The sequence below is a fragment of the Cottoperca gobio genome, chromosome 13, assembly GCF_900634415.1.
Source record: "Cottoperca gobio chromosome 13, fCotGob3.1, whole genome shotgun sequence".
NCBI classification, from domain to species: Eukaryota; Metazoa; Chordata; class Actinopteri; order Perciformes; family Bovichtidae; genus Cottoperca; species Cottoperca gobio.
This window is the reverse complement of record NC_041367.1, coordinates 24,924,081-24,944,575: the sequence shown is the minus strand read 5'-3', so window position 1 is coordinate 24,944,575 and position 20,495 is coordinate 24,924,081. Positions and strand designations below refer to the sequence as shown.

The window sequence follows — 20,495 nt, the reverse complement described above, 5'->3', positions numbered from 1 at the left end:
TGTGCAATTATATTTATACACACATTTGAATTTTTATTGAATTATACATTTCATTGTAATTATATAGACGGTATATATCGCTGCACAACATAACAATGACAACGTGTGTTGTTGTTTTGGGCTCATAATTAAAATAATAAAACATTTTAAAAAGTGGAAGTGAACAGATGCCCAACAAAATAAAAGTATTTTCAATGAACACCATGCACGCGCACTCTTTCGGGATCATTAGGTCGTTTGAAGTGAAATTAACACCTGATTGCAGATTAAATGAAGTGATTCCGGTGAGATCATTACAGATCACTTCAAAGAGTTCAAGAGGTCAAATCAAATCTGAGACTTCTTCTCATGTGTGATCGAACTGCAGCCATCAGACTCTGATTTCAGAATGTCATTAACATATTAAAGGAGCTTCCAGGTGTTTGATGGCGGACTCGCTTCTGTTCATAAGTGGACCGTGGAGCAGCTTCAGAGCTCCGAGCCTTCAGGGAGCTTGTTGGATATCCACGTGTAATCATGGCCGGGAGCAGAGTGTCGGACTTCAGCATCGAGCGCATCCTGTCCCCGCAGCTCGGACTCAAGCCGCCGGGGAGAGAGTTTTCTCCGGATAGATACCTCCGGGGGATCCCCGGCGGATTCAGTCAGGACCACGGGAACCTCAGACCTCCTGCCCCGGTGCCAGGCTGCCCGCAGTACCCACAGATCCACTTTGGAGAAGCGTTTTACCCGCATGGAGCCGGCTTCCATCCCGCAGACTTCACCAGCATTTATCCAAACTCCAGAGTTTACGTGCACTTCAGCAGCCAGGACTCTGCAGGTAATGTCACTGCTTTGAATCTTAAAAGTTTGTTCACCAAAACTGTTTAACTGTTTATGTTATGTTTACCCCGGGTACCTCACGAGGGACATTTTAATTATAATTATGGCCGTTAATTTATAGAAGATACTTTTAAACAACGGAGTTTTTATTGACCCTCAGTTTATTATATTAAGTCTATAATAAGGTGTGTATAAAAACTAAAAACATTCAGAGCTTCAAGGAAACAATGTCCTCCTTGAATTGTGTATTTTATGATATGATATCATATCAGGCTTTACATCCGGCTTCTAAATGAACTTTAATAATAATATTGAACTTTAAACATCTTCCCAGCATCTAGCATACAGGAACAAATACACATGTTCTTCTCTAATCCACAACAGTGAACAAACGGGCACTAAATGCTTCAAATTAATTCATATTTGGTAAATGGTCAAATTCATTCACTTGACGAACTCATTCTAACTTTTCTTTCTCCAGATGCCCAGCCGTTGCCAGGTTACCACGGCTGCCATCATGCAGGGGCGTCTGCGCAGTCGCAGCCGCGTCATAAGTCCCGGATGAGGACGGTGTTCACCAACAGTCAGACCCAGAGGCTCGAGTCGCTGTACGAGCTCAACGACTATCCGGCGGTGGAGGCGCGAGCTGAGGTCGCGAGGAGAAGCGGGCTGAGCGAGGAGACCGTCAGGGTGAGTCCGACTGCAGATTCATCGTGCGGGTTGTTTTTAGCAGCAGAAAGACACGTTGCGTAAAAGGTTTACATGTTGCATTTTATTTTTTAAACAAGTCTGTTTAAAAAAAAAAGAGAGAAAGTTATTATGTAACAATATATAACACATTTTATTAAAAATATACAACCCATGTGCGCAAAACCTCTCCATGTGGCACTTTTACGCACGACGGGTCTGTCTGGTGGATGAACTGATATATTACAGATCATATTACAATATATTACATCTTTATTTAATTTGTTCTCTGAAAAAGACTAAAGATTAATTTGCCCATATGCGCTCATCACAAGCCCTGAAGCATAACAATAATTCTGGTGATCCATGATCTGAAACTAACATGATGATTTCTATTATAGCTGTAACACTTTAAATCTCCTGGTGAGAGAACATGCAGGTAAAACTCTCCTCTGTCTCTTTGTGTTTCCAGGTTTGGTTTAAGAACCGCAGAGCCAGGAGGAGGAAGCGGCAGTGCAGCGGGTCAAAGGTCAACTCCCCCTCCCCTCCGCGCTGAATCAGAGAAAATGTTCTTCAGCTCTTTCCTCTGAACTCTGCTCACCTGCAGCTCAAAGGTCAAAGGTCAGCGGACTGCAACGTTTCTGAACTGTGATGATGCATTCAGCAGCTGCTGGGAAAGCCAGACCCCTGCGAGGAGAGTTGTTTGGTCTACGGAGTGACTTTTTCTAGCTTTTAATTTATTTTGTATTTTGTATTATGTAATTTATTGAAATCTGTGTATCAAAGATCCCACGTGTAGGTTTTTAAACACAAACCGCCTCCATTTGTACCCTCGAGTGGTTTTATTGAAGAATAAAGAGTTGAAAACAGTCTTGTGTCGGTTATAACTGATTTCTAACTGTATAAATGATGTTTAAGCAACCGAATCATAACATGATTTGTAATAGAAGCTCATAAAACCCTGAACCTGTCTACATGTAGACGTTACTGGGAGGAGCTGAAAGTGAGAACGAAATATGCCCGAATCATTGGGACAATGTGTGGACCTGAGTTCATGAGAAAACGGCTTTAATAACCCGTTAAGCCCTGAAGGTGCTGAAGGTGTTGCTCGCCTACACAAACATACCCACAACTACCAGGTCAGGTGCACGACCTCGATGTATCGGTAAGACCTCGATGAATGTATCCCAGTGACATTGTTATCCTACATAACCTCATGACATCAAAGATTAAGGCTGCAACTAACTATTATTTTCATTTTCTAGATTAATTATTCTATAAAATGTCAGAAAATAGTGAGAAATGTCCATCAAAGTGTCAAAGTCAAAGGTGACGTCTTTAAATGTCTTGGGATAATAGATAATGAAAGATATGATATGTGTAATTACAGATCAAAATTAATTTGTGAGTAAAAGCAAAGGACAGGAGAGGTAGAAAAACAACACCAAAGTCTTTATTATATTCATAGAGTGTCATTATTAGAAGCATTTCCATGCTGATGAGAAGAAGATACACATTGAAAAACCCAAATGAGAAAATACTGAGAGTTACAGAGAGAGAGAGCATGCAGTGACTTTCTGTCAGGATGAGGACGTCCAACGCTCGTTCTCCCGTTTCCCCTTTGACGTCCGTCGGCTTCACACACTCTTAAAAACAGGAGTTACTCACACATGGACTGTAACCGAGCACAAAGCAACACACACACTACAAAACCAGAGAACAAAAAAGTACACTTAGTGAAGTTATCAAAATATAGGCTATATACTGTATATTCTTAAGACGTATTATTGTTAAAACAACCAGCTGAGTTAGTTTCTATGAGAAGGACTTTAACATTATATTCTCAGACACGTACACTTATCGATTATAGAGGATTTAGAGGACAAAACCGATTCTGAATGTTTTAACCCGTCAACTACAAATCACAAATAATATAAACATGACTTCATTTTGAAGATACAAAGTTTTCTTTTCATCAAAGACTGCCTGGAAATAACACTCAAATCTCCTTTAAAGTCCTTTAAATATAGCAAATCAAACTGAGAATATGTCATTAGGAATGTCACGATACCAATACCAGTGAAGTTCCACGATTCTTGATACCACTTCGATACCACGGTACAAAACAAACCAATAAATCCTGAGCATACTGGTTTTAGGCAGGAAGTTAAACATTGCTGTGATTACTCTTGCCCAATATTCATTTTTACTGAATAGAGCTTGAATGCACCATCGTGCAACTCTATGGAACCTCGCTCCACCGGCTGCTAACAGCTAACAGCTAACAGCTAACAGCTAACAGCTAATAGCTAAGAGCTAACAGCTAATGTTAGCTAGCTCTCCTCCTGCCGATTTCCAAACAGATTTGTTGCTCACAATGTAGCATCATCAGGGAGAAAATAGGTTGATAGTGACGGGACGCCGTTAGTCTCACGCCCTGACGGTACGACCGGGTACTGTAGAAAAACAAGTACCGTCTTCTTTTCAGAATTTTGGCATCGACTTGGTACCAAAAGTATCGGTTCTCGTGACATTCGTATATGTAATAATGAAGAAAGCTTATGTAACATTATGTTTGTCTTGAAATGATTAACCACTCGTGACACTTAGTGGCCATTTACACAGCAGTAAGAACACTGTGTTCGTACCAACAGAGGCTTCACTGGGACATATTGACTGTACTGTACGTTTACTGTACAAAGACAAACCTCACCCTCACTGTGGTCCACTGATGTCTATGTTCACCTACAGGATGAAGCACATCCCAACTCTGGGGAGCTTTAGCATTGAACAGCGTGCTGCAACATTTGTAGCAGAACATTTTCCTGTCTGTGGAATTATGAAACACTACAACCTGTGAAGGTAAGTTAGTTCATCAGGCTCTTTTGTTCAGAGTGGGGAAAGAAGATACGTCATGAATTTGGAAAGGTAAAGCTGTGAGTCGTCTGTATATTGTGTTAACATGATTTTAAAATTCACACATTTTCAAGAAATTGTCTTGCAGAACATTTTAAGGATTGTTTCAATAACTCAGATTCTTTCAGACTTCAAATGTAGAAATCTGGATTTATTTTGGTTTCATAACAGTTAGTTTTCCTATTTAACTGTAAACTTTAGAAGAATTCTAAAATGTGTTTCGTACAATTTTAACAGTCTCGTGAACAAAGCCGGAATTTGAAGGTACACGTTGGTCAATTGTAAAGTCCTACTTAAATGAAGTTTGTTGCAGGACAGATTGTAGTTTTATGGGAAATTACGTCACATTTAAGAAAATGTTCACGCCTGGAAAGCTACTTTACAGAATTTCAGTTTTTCCAAGAAAGGCAGCTTTAGCTATTCTCCTTTTCTTTCAGCTGCAAGTTGGCCCTTAATAAGCTGATTTAACCGGGCTAACAAACACCTGACATAAGCGCTAACAGAGCAAGAGTTTGTGTTCAAAATGCTAAACTGATCAGTGCTATGTTCTCCTATCAGCACACCACATAACTCAACCTACAACTCGTAACCAAACTGGGCAAAGTACGACTCGCAGCATTTGATCTTTTGCTGTCTTATTTAGCAGCGACGCTCTGAGCTAAGCTTTGAGCTTATAGGTGAGAATGAAAAGTATTGGTTTGATCACAGCCGACTATGATGAGTGTAAGCGCTGCAGTTTTTGTTTTTATAATATGAAGCTGATTTCACGTCCACAAAAAGAACAATTACCAACAGCAAAGTGTTTCCTTTAGCCGAGGCTGACAGAAATACAAATACAAACCAACAACAAAGTTCGATTGCTCTTCACTGTCTGAACTCTGTGAATGAGTGAAGTTCGTCACCAGAGCAGAGAAAGTGTCTTACTGACCTCCTTCAGAGGCGGGGGGATTTCAAAATTCAAGAACCAAATTTGGGATGTTTTTTTACGATGTTTTACGTCCAGAAAATACAAAATTCTTAAATATAATAATAATATAATAATAATATAATAATACGTATAAAGTCTTCCTGGAGTTGTAAAACAAACTACATCTGTTTGCATAAATGTGAACGTTGACTCATAATCATAAAAGGGAGATTTCACCTGTAAAATGTGCAATACATGTTTGTAGATTATAGATTTAGATGGCAGATTTGTTTTTAGGAAAAGTTAACTGTCTATTCACTTGCTGCTGTGGATGTTTTATTGAAAGAAGAATAAAAACTCTGGCTGGCTCTTGAACTTTTGAATCCTTTAGTCACTCAGGTGTAAATGTGCCTCCACAGATTTATTTCACTTGTCAGGTTATTCTTTCCGCGTGAAAGCGTTTGAACATTTGTTGTTTGAGTGTCTCGTCTCCGGCAGCCATCAGAGCGTGTGAGCGTGTTCCTCTCCGAGTATTCATGTGCTTACAGAGTGTAAAGATTAACATTAACGCAGGAACCATTTCCACACAGAGATCGGTACGATGTTTACATATTTCTGTTTTCAGGTATGCACATACTTCGAGAGAGATTTGAACATTAAGAGAACACACTAAGATTAACTCGTGTTTTCGTCTTTGTTGATCACATTCACAAAAGGAAGCAAAGTCATTTTTTAAATGGAGAAAGAGGGATGAGAGAAGAGGGGGAAGAAGCAGAGAGGAACACTTTTACAAATATCATGAAGAGATCTTAAATTTAGGAAATGAAAGAACCTGAAGATGGAGGAGATGAATGTGTGATGGAGGAACACAGAGCTGTACAACCGACTACTATAAACAAATATTCAACTCCAATCTGATCAAATGTTGTTTTAAATTAAGCTTATTTTCAGACGCAAGCAACACAAAAACAAAATCACACGAAACGGGACGGAAAACACTTTTTAGATTTTGAAGTTGCATCAAAGAAAGTCGTTGTTTTGGGTTTGTTAGCACTTTTGGTTAACGACAGATTATGATTGTAGCTCTTTATAAAATGTCAATAATATACTGTAACTCTAAGTAGATGGACTAATGTTTCTATTTGGCAATACACTGATTAATAATGAAAGACTATATGACTATAATGAACGACAATACTTCATCTATTAACGACTAAATTAACAGAAGGTTTTTGAAGTGATGAAGCAAAAAGTTGAAGTTTGTTCCAATTTGTTGTGAAAGAAACATCAAATTCAACTTGCTGTAATAGATTATTAGCATCCACATTTACTGCAGAGCCTCATTCCCTGTATGTGACAGAGATATGTAATAGATACCAAGAACAACGGTTACATTATTTCTGTCTAACACATCAAGAAGATAACAAGATATGAGTAACACTATGATAAACCCTGTTTTCAGTTTGACATCTGAGATTAAAGCATGCAGGTGATGAAAGTCACGTCACACACAGTCTGGAGTTATTAAGGTTTTCAGGATCGAGTTCTTGGTCTCAGGTGAGGAGCGAGGAAGCAGCAGCCGGACCTGAAGCATTTTCTACCGAGGTATGCAGAAACCAATTTCACTGTCTTGAAATTCTCAACGTGACACAAGTGTGAGATGCAGTTTCAAGCGCTGCAGATACTCACACGTTTAGGCTTCCAGTGGCTCTCTCACAACTGTCATGGAAGCCCAGTTTTATGCACTTGTTTCGAATGTTATCAGGCAATTAAACGGCCGTTAGGGGCAAACTGCACGTACCAGCATGCCAGGAGGTATCACACGTTAAGAATGGGTCGCAGTTACGTTAGGTTTCACTTTCAGTTTCGTTAGGTTTAGGCTACAAAACTATGTAAATAGATGTAAAAAAAAAGATCATAGTTTGGGTTAAAATAAGTATGCCTACGTTACTTTTCTTACGTAGGCTACGTCTAGGGATGTCACGATACCAGAAATGTACTAGTCGATACCAATACCAGGGAATTTCCACAATTCCACAGTTTGTATACTGGATTTTGTTCCTAATTCCCTCTATTGTATATTGTTGTGAAAATTGTATTTATTAAGTTCCTCACTAAAAACTATGTTTTACAACACTACATTTTAACACATCATAATAACGTTATTATTTACCTGAACGCACCATAGTGCGACTCTATGGGACGTCCACCGGCTGCTAACACCTAACAGCTAACATTACCTAGCTCTCCTCCTGCCGATTTCAACACTTTATCGTTCTATAGACCCGACCTCCTAAATCGCTGAGCAATCGTGTGAATAAATGATAACGGCGTTCTGAACCTACGAGCAGGTGTAGCAGGTCCCTTCTAACCCATCTTTACCACCGATAACGACTACTTAATGGGCTGATATCATTCAAAGCAGGTGTTTGATGAACCCCTTCAGGCTTTTGTTTGGCAAACGTCATTATTGTTGTTATGCAGAGTATATAACACGTATGCATACGTCTGTGAGCTACATTTGGTGAGACCCAAATCGAGGAACAGCAAAAACATAACATGCAGCGGCACAAACCGAGGTTCAAATAAAGACACAACATGGAAGAAGCCAGGATGTGATGACACTGAATGAGAAGACGTGTAAAGAGAATATTTTAGGGGGATTGCTTTAGCTCAGTTTCATCAAAGGAACGCAGGACATGATCAGAGACAAGGCACTATAGATTTTGCTATAGAACGGCTAAATCAGAGGGATTTGGGCTGAGGGTGAGAGAGAAGAAGGTCTCACTACGAGAAGTCTGACGGACGACAGTGAACGTCTGAAGACGCAAAGAAGTTGAAGATGAAGAGAGAGAAGAGCGGAGAGATTGGTCTGGTGGATGATGAAGGAGGGCGTGGTTAGGACTGCATATCAGCACGCAGCATCCACGGAAACCAACAGCAGAACAGCAACCTGAAGAAGAAGAAGAAAGGAGGAGGAAGAGGAGGGAGATAACGAGAGGAAGCAGCATGAACGTGCAGAAGAACGAAGAGTTGGGAAGGATGAGGAAAAGAAGAAAAGGCAGAAAGAGGAGGGAACAGTGTTTTTAGTCAAACTCAAACTTAGGGAAATTCTGCTTTCGTGCAAAGTTGAAAGTTAAGTAAGTATTAAATATGTCAACAGCCGAGTTATAGTTACGACTTACATCAGTTATATCGCCGATGGTGCTTAATGTGTCGGAAGTGAAAAAACAACAAACTAACATCAAATCACATCAACTGAAGTCCTAAACTAAACTAAACGAGTCCTAACTAAACACAGATCTAAAGAATATCGTGCAATATTACCCAACGGACTCCCATTTATTAAGACCTTTTTATGTTTTTTGTATATTTTTTTGTTTTAGAAGGTTTTCCCTTGTGAGATGCGAGGGTCTAAGGATAGAGGGTCTAAGCACAGAGAGTCCAAGGAAAGAGGGTGTAAGGACAGAGGGTCTAAGGACAGAGGGTCTAAAGACAGAGGGTTTAAGGACAGAGGGTGTAAGGACAGAGGGTCCAAGGAAAGAGGGTTCAAGGAAAGAGGGTGTAAGGACAGAGGGTCTAAAGACAGAGGGTCTAAGGACAGAGGGTCTAAAGACAGAGGGTGTAAGGACAGAGGGTTTAAGGACAGAGGGTGTAAGGACAGAGGGTCTAAAGACAGAGGGTCTAAGGACAGAGGTTCTAAGGACAGAGGGTCTAAAGACAGAGGGTCTAAGGACAGAGGGTGTAAGGACAGAGGGTGTAAGGACAGAGGGTGTAAGGACATAGGGTCTAAAGACAGAGGGTCTGAGGACAGAGGGTCTAAAGACAGAGGGTCTAAGGACAGAGGGTGTAAGGACAGAGGGTCTAAGGACAGAGGGTCTAAAGACAGAGGGTCTAAGGACAGAGGTTCTAAAGACACAGGGTCTAAGAACAGAGGGTGTAAGGACAGAGGGTCTAAATACAGAGGGTCTGAGGACAGAGGGTCTAAGGACAGAAGGTCTAAAGACAGAGGGTCTAAGGACAGAGGGTCTAAAGACAGAGGGTCTAAAGACAGAGGGTCTGAGGACAGAGGGTCTAAGGACAGAGGGTCTGAGGACAGAGGGTCTAAAGACAGAGGGTCTGAGGACAGAGGGTCTAAAGACAGAGGGTCTGAGGACAGAGGGTCTAAGGAGAGAGGGTCTAAAGACAGAGGGTCTAAGGACAGAGGGTGTAAGGACAGAGGGTTTAAGGACAGAGGGTGTAAGGACAGAGGGTCTAAAGACAGAGGGTGTAAGGACAGAGGGTCTAAAGACAGAGGGTTTAAGGACAGAGGGTGTAAGGACAGAGGGTCCAAGGAAAGAGAGTGTAAGGACAGAGGGTCTAAGGACAGAGGGTCTAAAGACAGAGGGTCTAAGGACAGAGGGTCTAAAGACAGAGGGTGTAAGGACAGAGGGTTTAAGGACAGAGGGTGTAAGGACAGAGGGTCTAAGGACAGAAGGTCTAAGGACAGAGTGTGTAATGACAGAGGGTGTAAGGACAGAGGGTCTAAGGACAGAGGTTCTAAGGACAGAGGGTCTAAAGACAGAGGGTCTAAGGACAGAGGGTGTAAGGACAGAGGGTCTAAAGACAGAGGGTCTGAGGACAGAGGGTCTAAAGACACAGGGTCTAAGGACAGAGGGTGTAAGGACAGAGGGTCTAAATACAGAGGGTCTGAGGACAGAGGGTCTAAGGACAGAGGGTCTAAAGACAGAGGGTCTAAGGACAGAGGGTGTAAAGACAGAGGGTCTAAGGACAGAGGGTGTAAAGACAGAGGGTGTAAAGACAGAGGGTGTAAAGACAGAGGGTCTGAGGACAGAGGGTCTAAGGACAGAGGGTCTGAGGACAGAGGGTCTAAGGACAGAGGGTGTAAGGACAGAGGGTCTAAAGACAGAGGGTCTGAGGACAGAGGGTCTAAGGACAGAGGGTCTGAGGACAGAGGGTGTAAGGACAGAGGGTCTAAAGACAGAGGGTTTAAGGATAGAGGGTGTAAGGACAGAGGGTCCAAGGAAAGAGGGTGTAAGGACAGAGGGTCTAAGGACAGAGGGTCTAAGGACAGAGGTTCTAAGGACAGAGGGTCTAAAGACAGAGGGTCTGAGGACAGAGGGTCTAAAGACACAGGGTCTAAGGACAGAGGGTGTAAGGACAGAGGGTCTAAATACAGAGGGTCTGAGGACAGAGGGTCTAAGGACAGAGGGTCTAAAGACAGAGGGTCTAAGGACAGAGGGTGTAAAGACAGAGGGTGTAAAGACAGAGGGTCTGAGGACAGAGGGTCTAAGGACAGAGGGTCTAAGGACAGAGGGTGTAAGGACAGAGGGTCTAAAGACAGAGGGTCTGAGGACAGGGGGTCTGAGGACAGAGGGTGTAAGGACAGAGGGTGTAAAGACAGAGGGTCTAAGGACAGAGGGTCTAAGGACAGAGGGTCTAAAGACAGAGGGTCTAAGGACAGAGGGTCTAAGGACAGAGGGTCTAAGGACAGAGGGTGTTGTATCCTGTACAGTCTGTAAACACTGAGACAAATGTATAATTTGTGATATTGGGCGATATAAATAAATTTGATTTTGATTTGATTTGAAGGAGCGCAATGGAAATAAGTCCTGTAACTTTCCCTTGATGTTCTCTTTAACTGTGCATGTCTATTAAATGAATAAACAAACTAAATAAATTATACTTCTTTACTAATTAAAGTTCTACATTGAGAATTTGTCTCTCAAGTAAAAGTCTTTGAGTAAAATGTCTAAAGACTTTATATTTCATATATTATTATTACATTAGTGCGTAAATAACATTGTACAGTTGTAGTTGGGCGGAGCTCAACATCGTTACAACATTGAAAGTGCCATAAAATGTAAGTAAAAGTAAAATACATATTTAATTAAAGTGCTTAAACAGCGTTTAGGATCTTTTCCATCTTTACCTTCAACCCCAACGTGACAGAATGTTGACATGTTTATAATTACCTGGATATGGAGTTCTCGGAGGTCAGGTCTTTAGGAGAACGCATCGTGTTGAAGTTACGCTTCGGCTGCGACACTGCAGGACGCAAACACACACGTTAATATTCTTAATGATGTGAATCATGAAACTGTTCATTTAAAGTTATATATGTTTATTTATATTGATCAAATTTACTTTTCATTTGATTTATTTTGCTTTTGTTCTTGATTATTATTTTTATAGCTAAATTTATTTAGTGTAGCTAAATAAAAATAAATATATGAATACAGTGATAGAAGCATAAAAACAAGGCACCAGTTAAATTAAATTACACATTTACGTATGTTTTTTTTTTTGTATAAATAAAGTTTATTATTACCAATTGTTATTATAAAGGTAATTGTTTTTATTATAACTGACGGAGGAAACGCAGCCAAAACTATGAAAACCATGTTGTAAAAAAACACAATAATAATAAAATAGAAATACTTACTGGAGACCTGGTGGACTTTCTTCACCAGAGAGATTTCATTCTGCGAGCCGTCTTTAGGGCCTCCGATCCTGACAAGCACAGAAACACGTTTAGGATTAAATAACTTCCTGTCCTTAAGGTTTCTATCTTCCTATTACAGAAGCAAATTCTAGAAGAAGAAGGAAGAGGAGGAGGAGGATGAGGAAGAAGGAGGATGAAGAAGAAGAAGGAGAAGGAGAAGAAGGAAGAGGAGGAGGAAGAAGGAGAAGGAAGAGGAGGATGAGGAAGGAGAAGAAGGGGAAGAAGAAGGAAGAGGAGAATGAGGAAGGAGAAGGAGAAGAAGAAGGAGAAGAAGGAGAAGAAGAAGGAAGAGGAGGATGAGGGAGAAGGAGAAGAAGAAGGAGAAGAAGAAGGAAGAGGAGGAAGAAGAAGGAGAAGAAGAAGGAGAAGAAGAAGGAAGAGGAGGAAGAAGGAGAAGAAGAAGGAGAAGAAGAAGGAAGAGGAGGATGAGGAAGAAGAAAGAGAAGAAGAAGAAGAAGGAGAAGAAGGAGAAGAAGAAGGAGAAGAAGGAGAAGAAAAAGGAGAAGAAGAAGAAGGAGAAGAAGAAGAAGGAGGAGAAGAAGGAGAAGGAGAAGGAGAAGAAGAAGAAGGAGAAGAAGGAGGAGAAGGAGGAGAAGAAGGAGAAGAAGACGGAGAAGATGGAGAAGAAGGAGGAGAAGATGGAGAAGAAGGAGAAGGAGAAGAGGAAAAGAAGAAGAAGAAGAAGAAGAAGAAGAAGAAGAAGAAGAAGAAGAAGAAGAAGAAGAAGACTCAGACCACCTATCTTATCCTAACTATACCTGTATTATAATGTACAGATACTTTACTTTATCTCAGAGGCACTAATATATATTCAACTTCAAAATGAATCTTCTTGTCATTCTTTATATGAACTCATTAATAAACAGTGCTGGGGATTTAAAGCGCCATCATACAGTTGGAGAAGCTTTAATCTTTATATTTGGGCTTACCTCTGGACGCGAGAGGGCGGAGCAAACACTCCATATTTAGGCAGGCAGCTGAAGTAACGGACTCCAAAGACCGAGCCGTCGTGTTTTCCTGTCGCCTGGTCCAACTCCACACCAAACCAGTAACCTGCGGGGACACGAACGCCGTGGACACTGTCTCAGGACTGAAGGAAAACACAACACGTCTGCGGCCACAGCGCGGTTACTATGGTGAAGTGAGCAGAGAGAAATACTGTCCGGAACTGAAACTGAAAACTAACAGGAATAAATAAGATGAAGGTAAATTAGTTTCAGGTTCAGGCTTCGGAGACTTTCAAATATAATCCAAACCTTCTGTAGATAATGTGAAACTTGTCCAACGAAGAGGAAGCATGTGCGATAGATTATGTTATATCTATATTTGTATTGTGGATTGAGTTCTGCAGGATGAAGCGCAGCAGACTGACCTGGAGCGAAGTCCGTCTTGCCGTAGAAGCGGACGATGCCGTGTTTCTGTCCGGCCACCAGAACCTGATCTCCAACCTCCACGTTCAGTCCCTCCGGGTCCAGACTGGCTACTGATGACTTCTTCTTCTTCTGGGCTGAGAACGCACAGCAGACAAACGTGAGGAGTCAGGGATTACATGTTCTGTTTAAGGAGAAGAAGGAGAAGAAGAAGAAGGAGAAGAAGAAGGAGAAGAAGAAGAACCTTACCTTTACCTTTCTCTCTCTCCTTCTCCTTCTTCACTTTCTCCTTCTTGGTCTTTCCGGCGAGGCGGGAGGCCAGGTCCATGCGGGGGGTCCGTGGGGTGGAGGTGACCGATGAAGGTGCCTGCTCTACAGCTTTAGAAATCTTTGACACTGGAGCAAAGATCCCTGCAAGGCAGAAGAAAAGACAAAAGCATTATAGTTATTATCATTATAATCTACCTCTCGGAGTCGTGAAGAAGGAGGAAGCTGTTACCCAGTTTCGGGGGGCAGATGAAGTAGCGCACTCCGCCCACGCTGCCGTCGTTCTTCCCCTCCGGCTCGTCGAGCTCCACGCCGACCCACTGACCGCTGGCGAACTCTGTAGTGCCACAAAACCTCAGCGTGCCGGACTGAGAGAGAGACAGAGACAAACATCCGGAAACATGAGGCTGGAAACACGACAGCAGAGGTCCATCGGCCCGCTCAGGTGGAATGAAGGGGGAGGGAGGAGACGCTACATGTTGTCAGACAGAGAGGTGTAGGAAGTTCAGTTAGTGCACGTTTCAGCCAGCACCCGCCCGGTTTAACCAACCTGTCTGAGGTTTGCAGCCGGGCTGTCGTCTCTGCTCAGGTCTCTCTGGAGCTACACAGTGAGAACACACAGAGCTCATACAGGGTGAAGGTGTGAAGCCATCACAAAACAACTATAACCCGTCCTGCAGGAGGCAACAAGCTTCTTTTTCTGACAGGTGTTAAGGGGAACAGCACAGCGCAGTACAGACATGCCAAATACTCTAGGGCAGGGGTCACTTAGAGAAAGCTTACACTCAAAATGTCCCACTAAGTGTGTCCATCCATCCATCCATCCATCCATCGTCTACCGCTTATCCGGGATCGGGTCGCGGGGGCAGCAGCTCCAGTAAGGAACCCCAATCTTCCCTTCTCCGGGCCACATCCTCTAGCTCCGACTGGGGGATCCTGAGGCGTTCCCAGGCCAGTGAGGAGATATAATCTCTCCACCGAGTCCTGGGTCTTCCCCGGGGTCTCCTCCCAGCTGGAAATTCCTGGAACACCTCCCTAGGGAGGCGCCCAGGTGGCATCCTTACTAGATGCCCGAACCACCTCAACTGGCTTCTTTCAACGTAAAGGAGCAGCGGCTCTACTCCGAGTCTCTCACGGATGGCTGAGCTTCTCACCCTATCTCTAAGGGAGACGCCAGCCACCCGTCTGAGAAAACCCATTTTGGCCGCTTGTACCCGTGATCTCGTTCTTTCGGTCATGACCCAGCCTTCATGACCATAGGTGAGGGGAGGAGCGAAGATCGACCGGTATATTGAGAGCTTCGCCTTCTGGCTCAGCTGTCTTTTCGTCACCACGGTGCGGTAAAGTGACTGTAATACCGCCCCCGCTACTCCGATTCTCCGGCCAATCTCTTGCTCCATCGTCCCTCACTCGCGAACAAGACCCCGAGGTACTTGAACCCCCACACTTGGGGTAAAGGCTCATTCCCTACCCGGAGTAGGCAATCCACTGGTTTCCTGCTGAGAGCCATGTCCTCAGATTTTGAGGTGCTGATCCTCATCCCAACCGCTTCACACTCGGCTGCGAACCGATCCAGTGACTGTTGAAGGTCACAGACCGATGATGCCATAAGGACCAGATTATCTGCAAAGAGCAGCGATGAGATCCTCAGGTCACCAAACTGCAACCGCTCTCCTCCACAACTACGCCTCGATATCCTATCCATGAAAATCACGAACAGGATTGGTGATAAAGCGCAGGCCTGGCGGAGGCCAACATTCACTGGGAACGAGTCCGACTTACTACCGAGTATCCGGACACAACTCTCGCTTTGGGCATACAGGGATTGGATGGCCCTCAGAAGTGACCCCCTCACCCCATACTCCCGCAGCACCTCCCACAGTATCAACCGGGGGACCCGGTCATACGCCTTCTCCAGATCCACAAAACACATGTAGACCGGATGGGCGTACTCCCAGGCCCTCTCCAGGATCCTTGCGAGAGTGAAGAGTTGGTCCGTTGTTCCACGACCAGGACGGATTCCGCATTGTTCCTCTTCAATCAGAGGTTCGACTACCGGCCAAACCCTCCTTTCCAGTACCTTGGAGTAGACTTTAACAGGGAGGCTGAGAAGTGTGATACCCCTGTAGGCACACACTCTCTAGTCCCCCTTTTTAAATAGGGGAACCACCACCCCGGTCTGCCAACCCTTAGGCACTGTCCCAGACTTCCACGCAATGTTGACGAGGTGTGTCAACCAAGACAGCCCCTCAACACCCAAAGCCTTCAGCATTTCTGGACAGATCTCTTTGCCACTGAGGAGTTGTTTGACTACCTCAGTGACTTCCAACAGGGAAATTGACGATGGTCCCCCATCAGCTTCCAGCTCTGCCTCTACCATAGAGGGCGTGTTAGTCGGATTCAGGAGTTCCTCAAAGTGCTCCTTCCACCGGCCGATAACCTTCTCAGTCAAAGTCAGCAGGGTCCCACCCTTGCTGTACACAGCTTGGATGGTTCCTCGCTTCCCCCTCCTGAGGTGCCGGATGGTTTTCCAGAAGCACCTTGGTGCCGACTGAAAGTCCTTCTCCATAGCTTCTCCGAACTTCTCCCACACCCGCTGCTTTGCCTCTGACACGGCAAAGGCTGCCGCCCTTCTAGTCCTTCAGTACCCTGGAACTGTTTCCGGAGTCCTGCCGGATAACATAACCCGGAAGGACTCCTTCTTCAGTCGGACGGCTTCCCTGACCACCGGGGTCCACCACGGTGTTCGAGGGTTACCGCCCCTTGAGGCACCTAAGACCTTGAGACCACCGCTCATCACCGCAGCTTCAGCAATAGAGGTTTTGAATATCGCCCACTCAGGTTCAATGCCCTCAACCTCCACAGGGATGTCTGAAAAGCTCCGCGGAGGTGTGAGTTGAAGATCCCTAGGACAGGGGCTTCCTCCAGACGTTCCCAGTTCACCCGCACTACCCATTTGGGTTTACCATGTCTGTCCAGAGTCTTCCCCCACCCCTTGATCCAACTCACCACCAGATGGTGATCAGTCGACAGCTCCGCCCCTCTCTTCACCCGAGTGTCCAAAACATGCGGCCTCAGATCAGATGATACAATTACAAAATCGATCATAGACCTTTGGCCTAGGGTGCTCTGGTACCACGTGCACTTATGAGCATCCTTATGTTCGAACATGGTGTTTGTTATGGCCATTCCATGACTAGCACAGAAGTCCAACAACAAACGACCGTTCGGGTTTAGATCAGGGAGGCCCTTCCTCCCAATCACGCCTCTCCAGGTGTCTCCATTGTTTCCCACGTGTGCGTTGAAGTCTCCCAGCAAGACTACGGAGTCCCCTACTGGAGCCATTCAGGGTCTCCAAGAAGGCCGAATACTCCGAACTGCGGTTTGGGGCATAGGCACAAACAACAGTCAGAGTTTTTCCCCCCATAACCCGAAGGCGTAGGGAGGCGACCCTCTCGTCCACCGGGGTAAACTCTAACGTAGCGGCGCTCAGCCGGGGGCTAGTGAGTATCCCCACCCCGGCCCGACGGCTCACACCTTGGGCAACTCCGGAGAAGAATAGAGTCCAACCCGTATCCAGGAGTACGGTTCCAGAACCAAGACTGTGCGTAGAGGTAAGCCCCACCAGATCCAACTGGTAGCGATCCACCTCCCGCACTAGTTCCGGCTCCTTCCCCCACAGAGAGGTGATGTTCCACATCCCCAGAGCCAGCCTCTGCTGCCCGGGTCTGGTCCGTCGAGGTCCCTGACCATCACTGCCACCCGTGTGACAGCGCACCCGACCCCAGCGGTTTTTCCCATGAGTGGTGGGCCCACAGGATGGATGGATATTAGGCCACGTAGCTTCTTCGGGCTGTGCCTGACCGGGCTCCGTGGCAAACCCGGCCACCAGGCGCTCGCTGTCGGGCCCTCCCTCTGGGCCTGGCTCCAGACGGGGGCCCCGGGCTTCCTCCGGGCAGGGTCTCTCCTTTCCTTTCCCTTTTTTTTTCATGACCAATTTGCCTTGGGAGACCCTACCTAACACAGCTCTCAGGTTCATAGGGACACACAAACCTCTCCACCACGATAAGGTGATGGTTCCCGGTTCCCAGTTCCCACTAAGTATGTACATACACAAAACAGAAATCTGAAGGATCTGCAATAATAATAATAATAGTAATAATAATAATAATAATAATAATAATAATAATAATAATAGTAATAATGATAATAATAGCAATAATAATAGTAATAATAATAATAATGATAATAATAATAATAATAATAATAATAATAGTAATAATAATAATAATGTGTTGGGACGTGTGTGGAGGCTTCGGCGTAGGCACTGTGTTGAGTCTACGTACGACTATAAATCAGCCTTAACACGCCTGCAACACATCTCACACGACCTTCACGTACGCGTGTAAACATCTACTCTGTGGTTAGAAAACACCAGAGGAAGAACAGTAAAGGTGAAAAGCAAGACCAGAGGAAATAAATCATGTAGAACCACATCCCACCAATAAAAGTTTTAATTATGAAATGCAGAATTTAATTGCAGCTGCTAGCTTAGACAGCGAGGTCGGTAACGCTCATTTCATTTGATTTCTTTTGTTAAAGTGTGACGTGACGTCCAATCCAGTCCGACTCAAGTATTCAGAACGGAGTCAGCAGCGTCGTTACGAGTTTATACTTATAGCACGTTATATGTGGCGCAGGGCACACAATTAGCAGCATTTACTAAACGCTGGTAAAATATGCAAGTAGCTAAAAGATTTGCATCCCTCACCAGACCAAAATATGATGAATGATGAATTTAAAAGAGAGCATTACTGATATTTCTTTAAACAGATATAACTATAGTTATTATTATTATTAGTGCAGAGCTTCAAAATGTTTTATTTTCTATCCCTTAAAGCAGATTCAAGCTGCTTTAAGTTGCTTTTCTTTCTATTCTTTCTATTGGTTAAGCTTATTTGTAGCTAATAGTTGAATTTGTATTCTTTCGTTTCTGTCTGTTGCACTATATTTGTCGTATTTGAAGTTATTGTTCTGCTCCTGTCTGAAGCTGAAGTACCTGCAGGATTCTTTCTGCTTCCTCAGGATTGTTTGTACTTATTGTCGCTTTGGACAAAAGCGTCAGCTAAATGAACTGTGATGTAATTATTGCACCAAATATATAAATTCAAACACTTTCAACGTCCGTTCATAAGACATTAATGCTTCCCGACCCGGGGTACCACGTATTAAAGAATCACTTTTAGAAGAGATTGGTTTTGAAGTAAACATTTTGTTAAGTGAAGCTTTTCTTCCCCTCGTCAGTAAAGGGCGTTTAGTGGACGGCCTGAGAACATCCCTGTTGCTCAGAGAGCCTCTGACCTTCATGTCCTCCAGCATCACGCGCTCCCCGAGCTTTAGCCCCAGCGAGGTCAGCATCAGGTTTCCCGGGACGTTGTCGTAGTTGAGCAGCGTGGCTCTGGGCAGGTTGCAGCTCAGCGGGACGGCATCCAGCAGCAGCTGCTTCAGCTCTTTGGCCACCATGGCGGCCTCCGCCTTGTCCAGACTCATGTCCACCGGGTCGGGAACCACCTCGCCTGGAACCTGGCCCTTATCGTTCTGCAGAGAGACGGAGAGGAAGAAGGGCGGACATCTTTATAGACAATTATCTCTCTGAAAATAAGGATTTAAAGTGAAGATATCGAGAATATTTCCATGTGAGAGGTTTGTTGTGGCCGATTATTTCTTATTTCTGACAGATCAAACCACAGGTATCTCAGTAACCTTTACTGGAGGAACAAGTCTGGAGCTGAAGGACACTGGAGGAGAACACGTTCAGCTCTGAGGTCGCACGGATTTAGTACTTTTCTTTTCTTAAAGAATTTCTCCAGCCGATTAATCGATGATTAAAATAGTTGCCGTTGAATATATCGATACATCTTTGCAGCTGTAATTCAGTGTGAATACATTAAAGTAAAGTGTTGTTTTACCCGGACGATGGGGTTGGCTCCGTGCTCCAGCAGACATTTGACTGCACCCAGGCAGAGGTTGGAGGCGGCGATGTGGAGAGCTGTGCCATAGTGGAAATCATTGCAGGTGGAGTTCAACACTGTGGAGGCGACAGAAGGTGAATAGTTCATTATCAGCGAAGGTAACGCCGCCTTTATAAATGCAGCTGTGTGCAGATAAGTTAAACATCTCAGAGCAGTTTGTAAGATGAAGGGTTGTTATGGACCAAAAGTATTTCTTTAATAACCCAATTATTATAATTACTGTAAAACATACAACAATCTAAATTTAATTATATGATATTCATGCGTTTTTTTAAGTTCCTTAAATGTAAAACTTGTGTTTTCTTGCTTTGGAGAAACAGTGTGTGGACCATGAGAACGAGAAGTAAAACATAAGAGCAAATCGTGGATACGAATGAAAAAAAGAAGAAATTAGTTCTTATATCACTTCCTGTGTGTGTGTGTGTGTGTGTGTGTGTGTGTGTGTGTGTGTGTGTGTGTGTGTGTGTGTGTGTGTGTGTGTGTGTGTGTGTGTGTGTGTGTGTGTGTGTGTACCTCTGGGTTTGGAGGCTTTGAGCAGGACTCGGATCAGCTCTGGCACGTCGAAGTAGGCGGCGTAGTGCAGCGCGTTCATGTTGGTCCAGCGGCTCCTCAGACTCACGTCGGCGCCCAGAGTGATCAGCTGGCTGCTGAGACGCAGCGCGGCCGCCGGGTCGCCTGCACACAGAGAGGAGAGACAACTGAGAGGAGGAGGAAGCAGGAAGCAACCCCCCCCCCCCCACCACACACACATCGAGGCGCCCTGAGCACTGAACAGATGTTCTGCTCATTAGAGTCAAGATTCATAACTTTATTGTGATTTAAATGATTCACAGCAGAACAAAGAAAGTAATAGAAAATGCAAAGTGGAAACTTTTTATGATTTCCTATCAAATCCTGCAACGCATCATTTGTGTGTGTGTGTGTGTGTGTGTGTGAACAAGTTTTGCACTTTCTGAAGAAATCAGATAATATTTTGTTGTAATCTTCCGTAT

General features: G+C 44.1%; 2 protein-coding genes across 6 annotated transcripts in view; one reads left to right on the top strand and one right to left on the bottom strand.

Annotated features, from left to right (window-relative positions):
- The first annotated feature begins 494 nt into the window (after positions 1-494).
- On the top strand, positions 495-2,364 carry dharma. Its single transcript, XM_029446889.1, has 3 exons — positions 495-817; positions 1,301-1,509; positions 1,979-2,364. The coding sequence occupies exons 1-3, from the start codon at positions 517-519 to the stop codon at positions 2,060-2,062; spliced, it is 594 nt and encodes a 197-aa protein (XP_029302749.1). The 5' UTR covers positions 495-516; the 3' UTR covers positions 2,063-2,364.
- Positions 2,365-2,937: 573 nt separating this feature from the next.
- Positions 2,938-20,495, bottom strand: part of clip3 (CAP-GLY domain containing linker protein 3) — a 28,663-nt gene continuing 11,105 nt past the window's right edge. For 2 of the 5 annotated variants that reach the window (XM_029445674.1, XM_029445678.1), the window contains exons 5-15: positions 20,017-20,178; positions 19,441-19,559; positions 18,833-19,069; positions 14,022-14,072; positions 13,704-13,839; positions 13,454-13,615; positions 13,207-13,341; positions 12,764-12,887; positions 11,775-11,842; positions 11,305-11,377; positions 2,938-8,282 (exon numbers count right to left, since the gene is read on the bottom strand). In XM_029445674.1, coding sequence (XP_029301534.1) covers positions 8,228-8,282; positions 11,305-11,377; positions 11,775-11,842; positions 12,764-12,887; positions 13,207-13,341; positions 13,454-13,615; positions 13,704-13,839; positions 14,022-14,072; positions 18,833-19,069; positions 19,441-19,559; positions 20,017-20,178 — 1,322 coding nt within the window. In that variant the 3' untranslated portion in view covers positions 2,938-8,227. The remainder of the gene's footprint in view (positions 8,283-11,304; positions 11,378-11,774; positions 11,843-12,763; positions 12,888-13,206; positions 13,342-13,453; positions 13,616-13,703; positions 13,840-14,021; positions 14,073-18,832; positions 19,070-19,440; positions 19,560-20,016; positions 20,179-20,495) is intronic. The other 3 variants (XM_029445675.1, XM_029445676.1, XM_029445677.1) reach the window with 3 other exon arrangements.

Excerpts from the sequence above, each read along its gene's own strand:
- dharma (XM_029446889.1), top strand. The coding sequence starts at position 517 with ATGGCCGGGAGCAGAGTGTCGGACTTCAGCATCGAGCGCATCCTGTCC. Across the intron at positions 818-1,300 it reads CAGCAGCCAGGACTCTGCAG|ATGCCCAGCCGTTGCCAGGT; the intron begins GTAATGTCACTG and ends TTCTTTCTCCAG. Across the intron at positions 1,510-1,978 it reads TGAGCGAGGAGACCGTCAGG|GTTTGGTTTAAGAACCGCAG; the intron begins GTGAGTCCGACT and ends TTGTGTTTCCAG.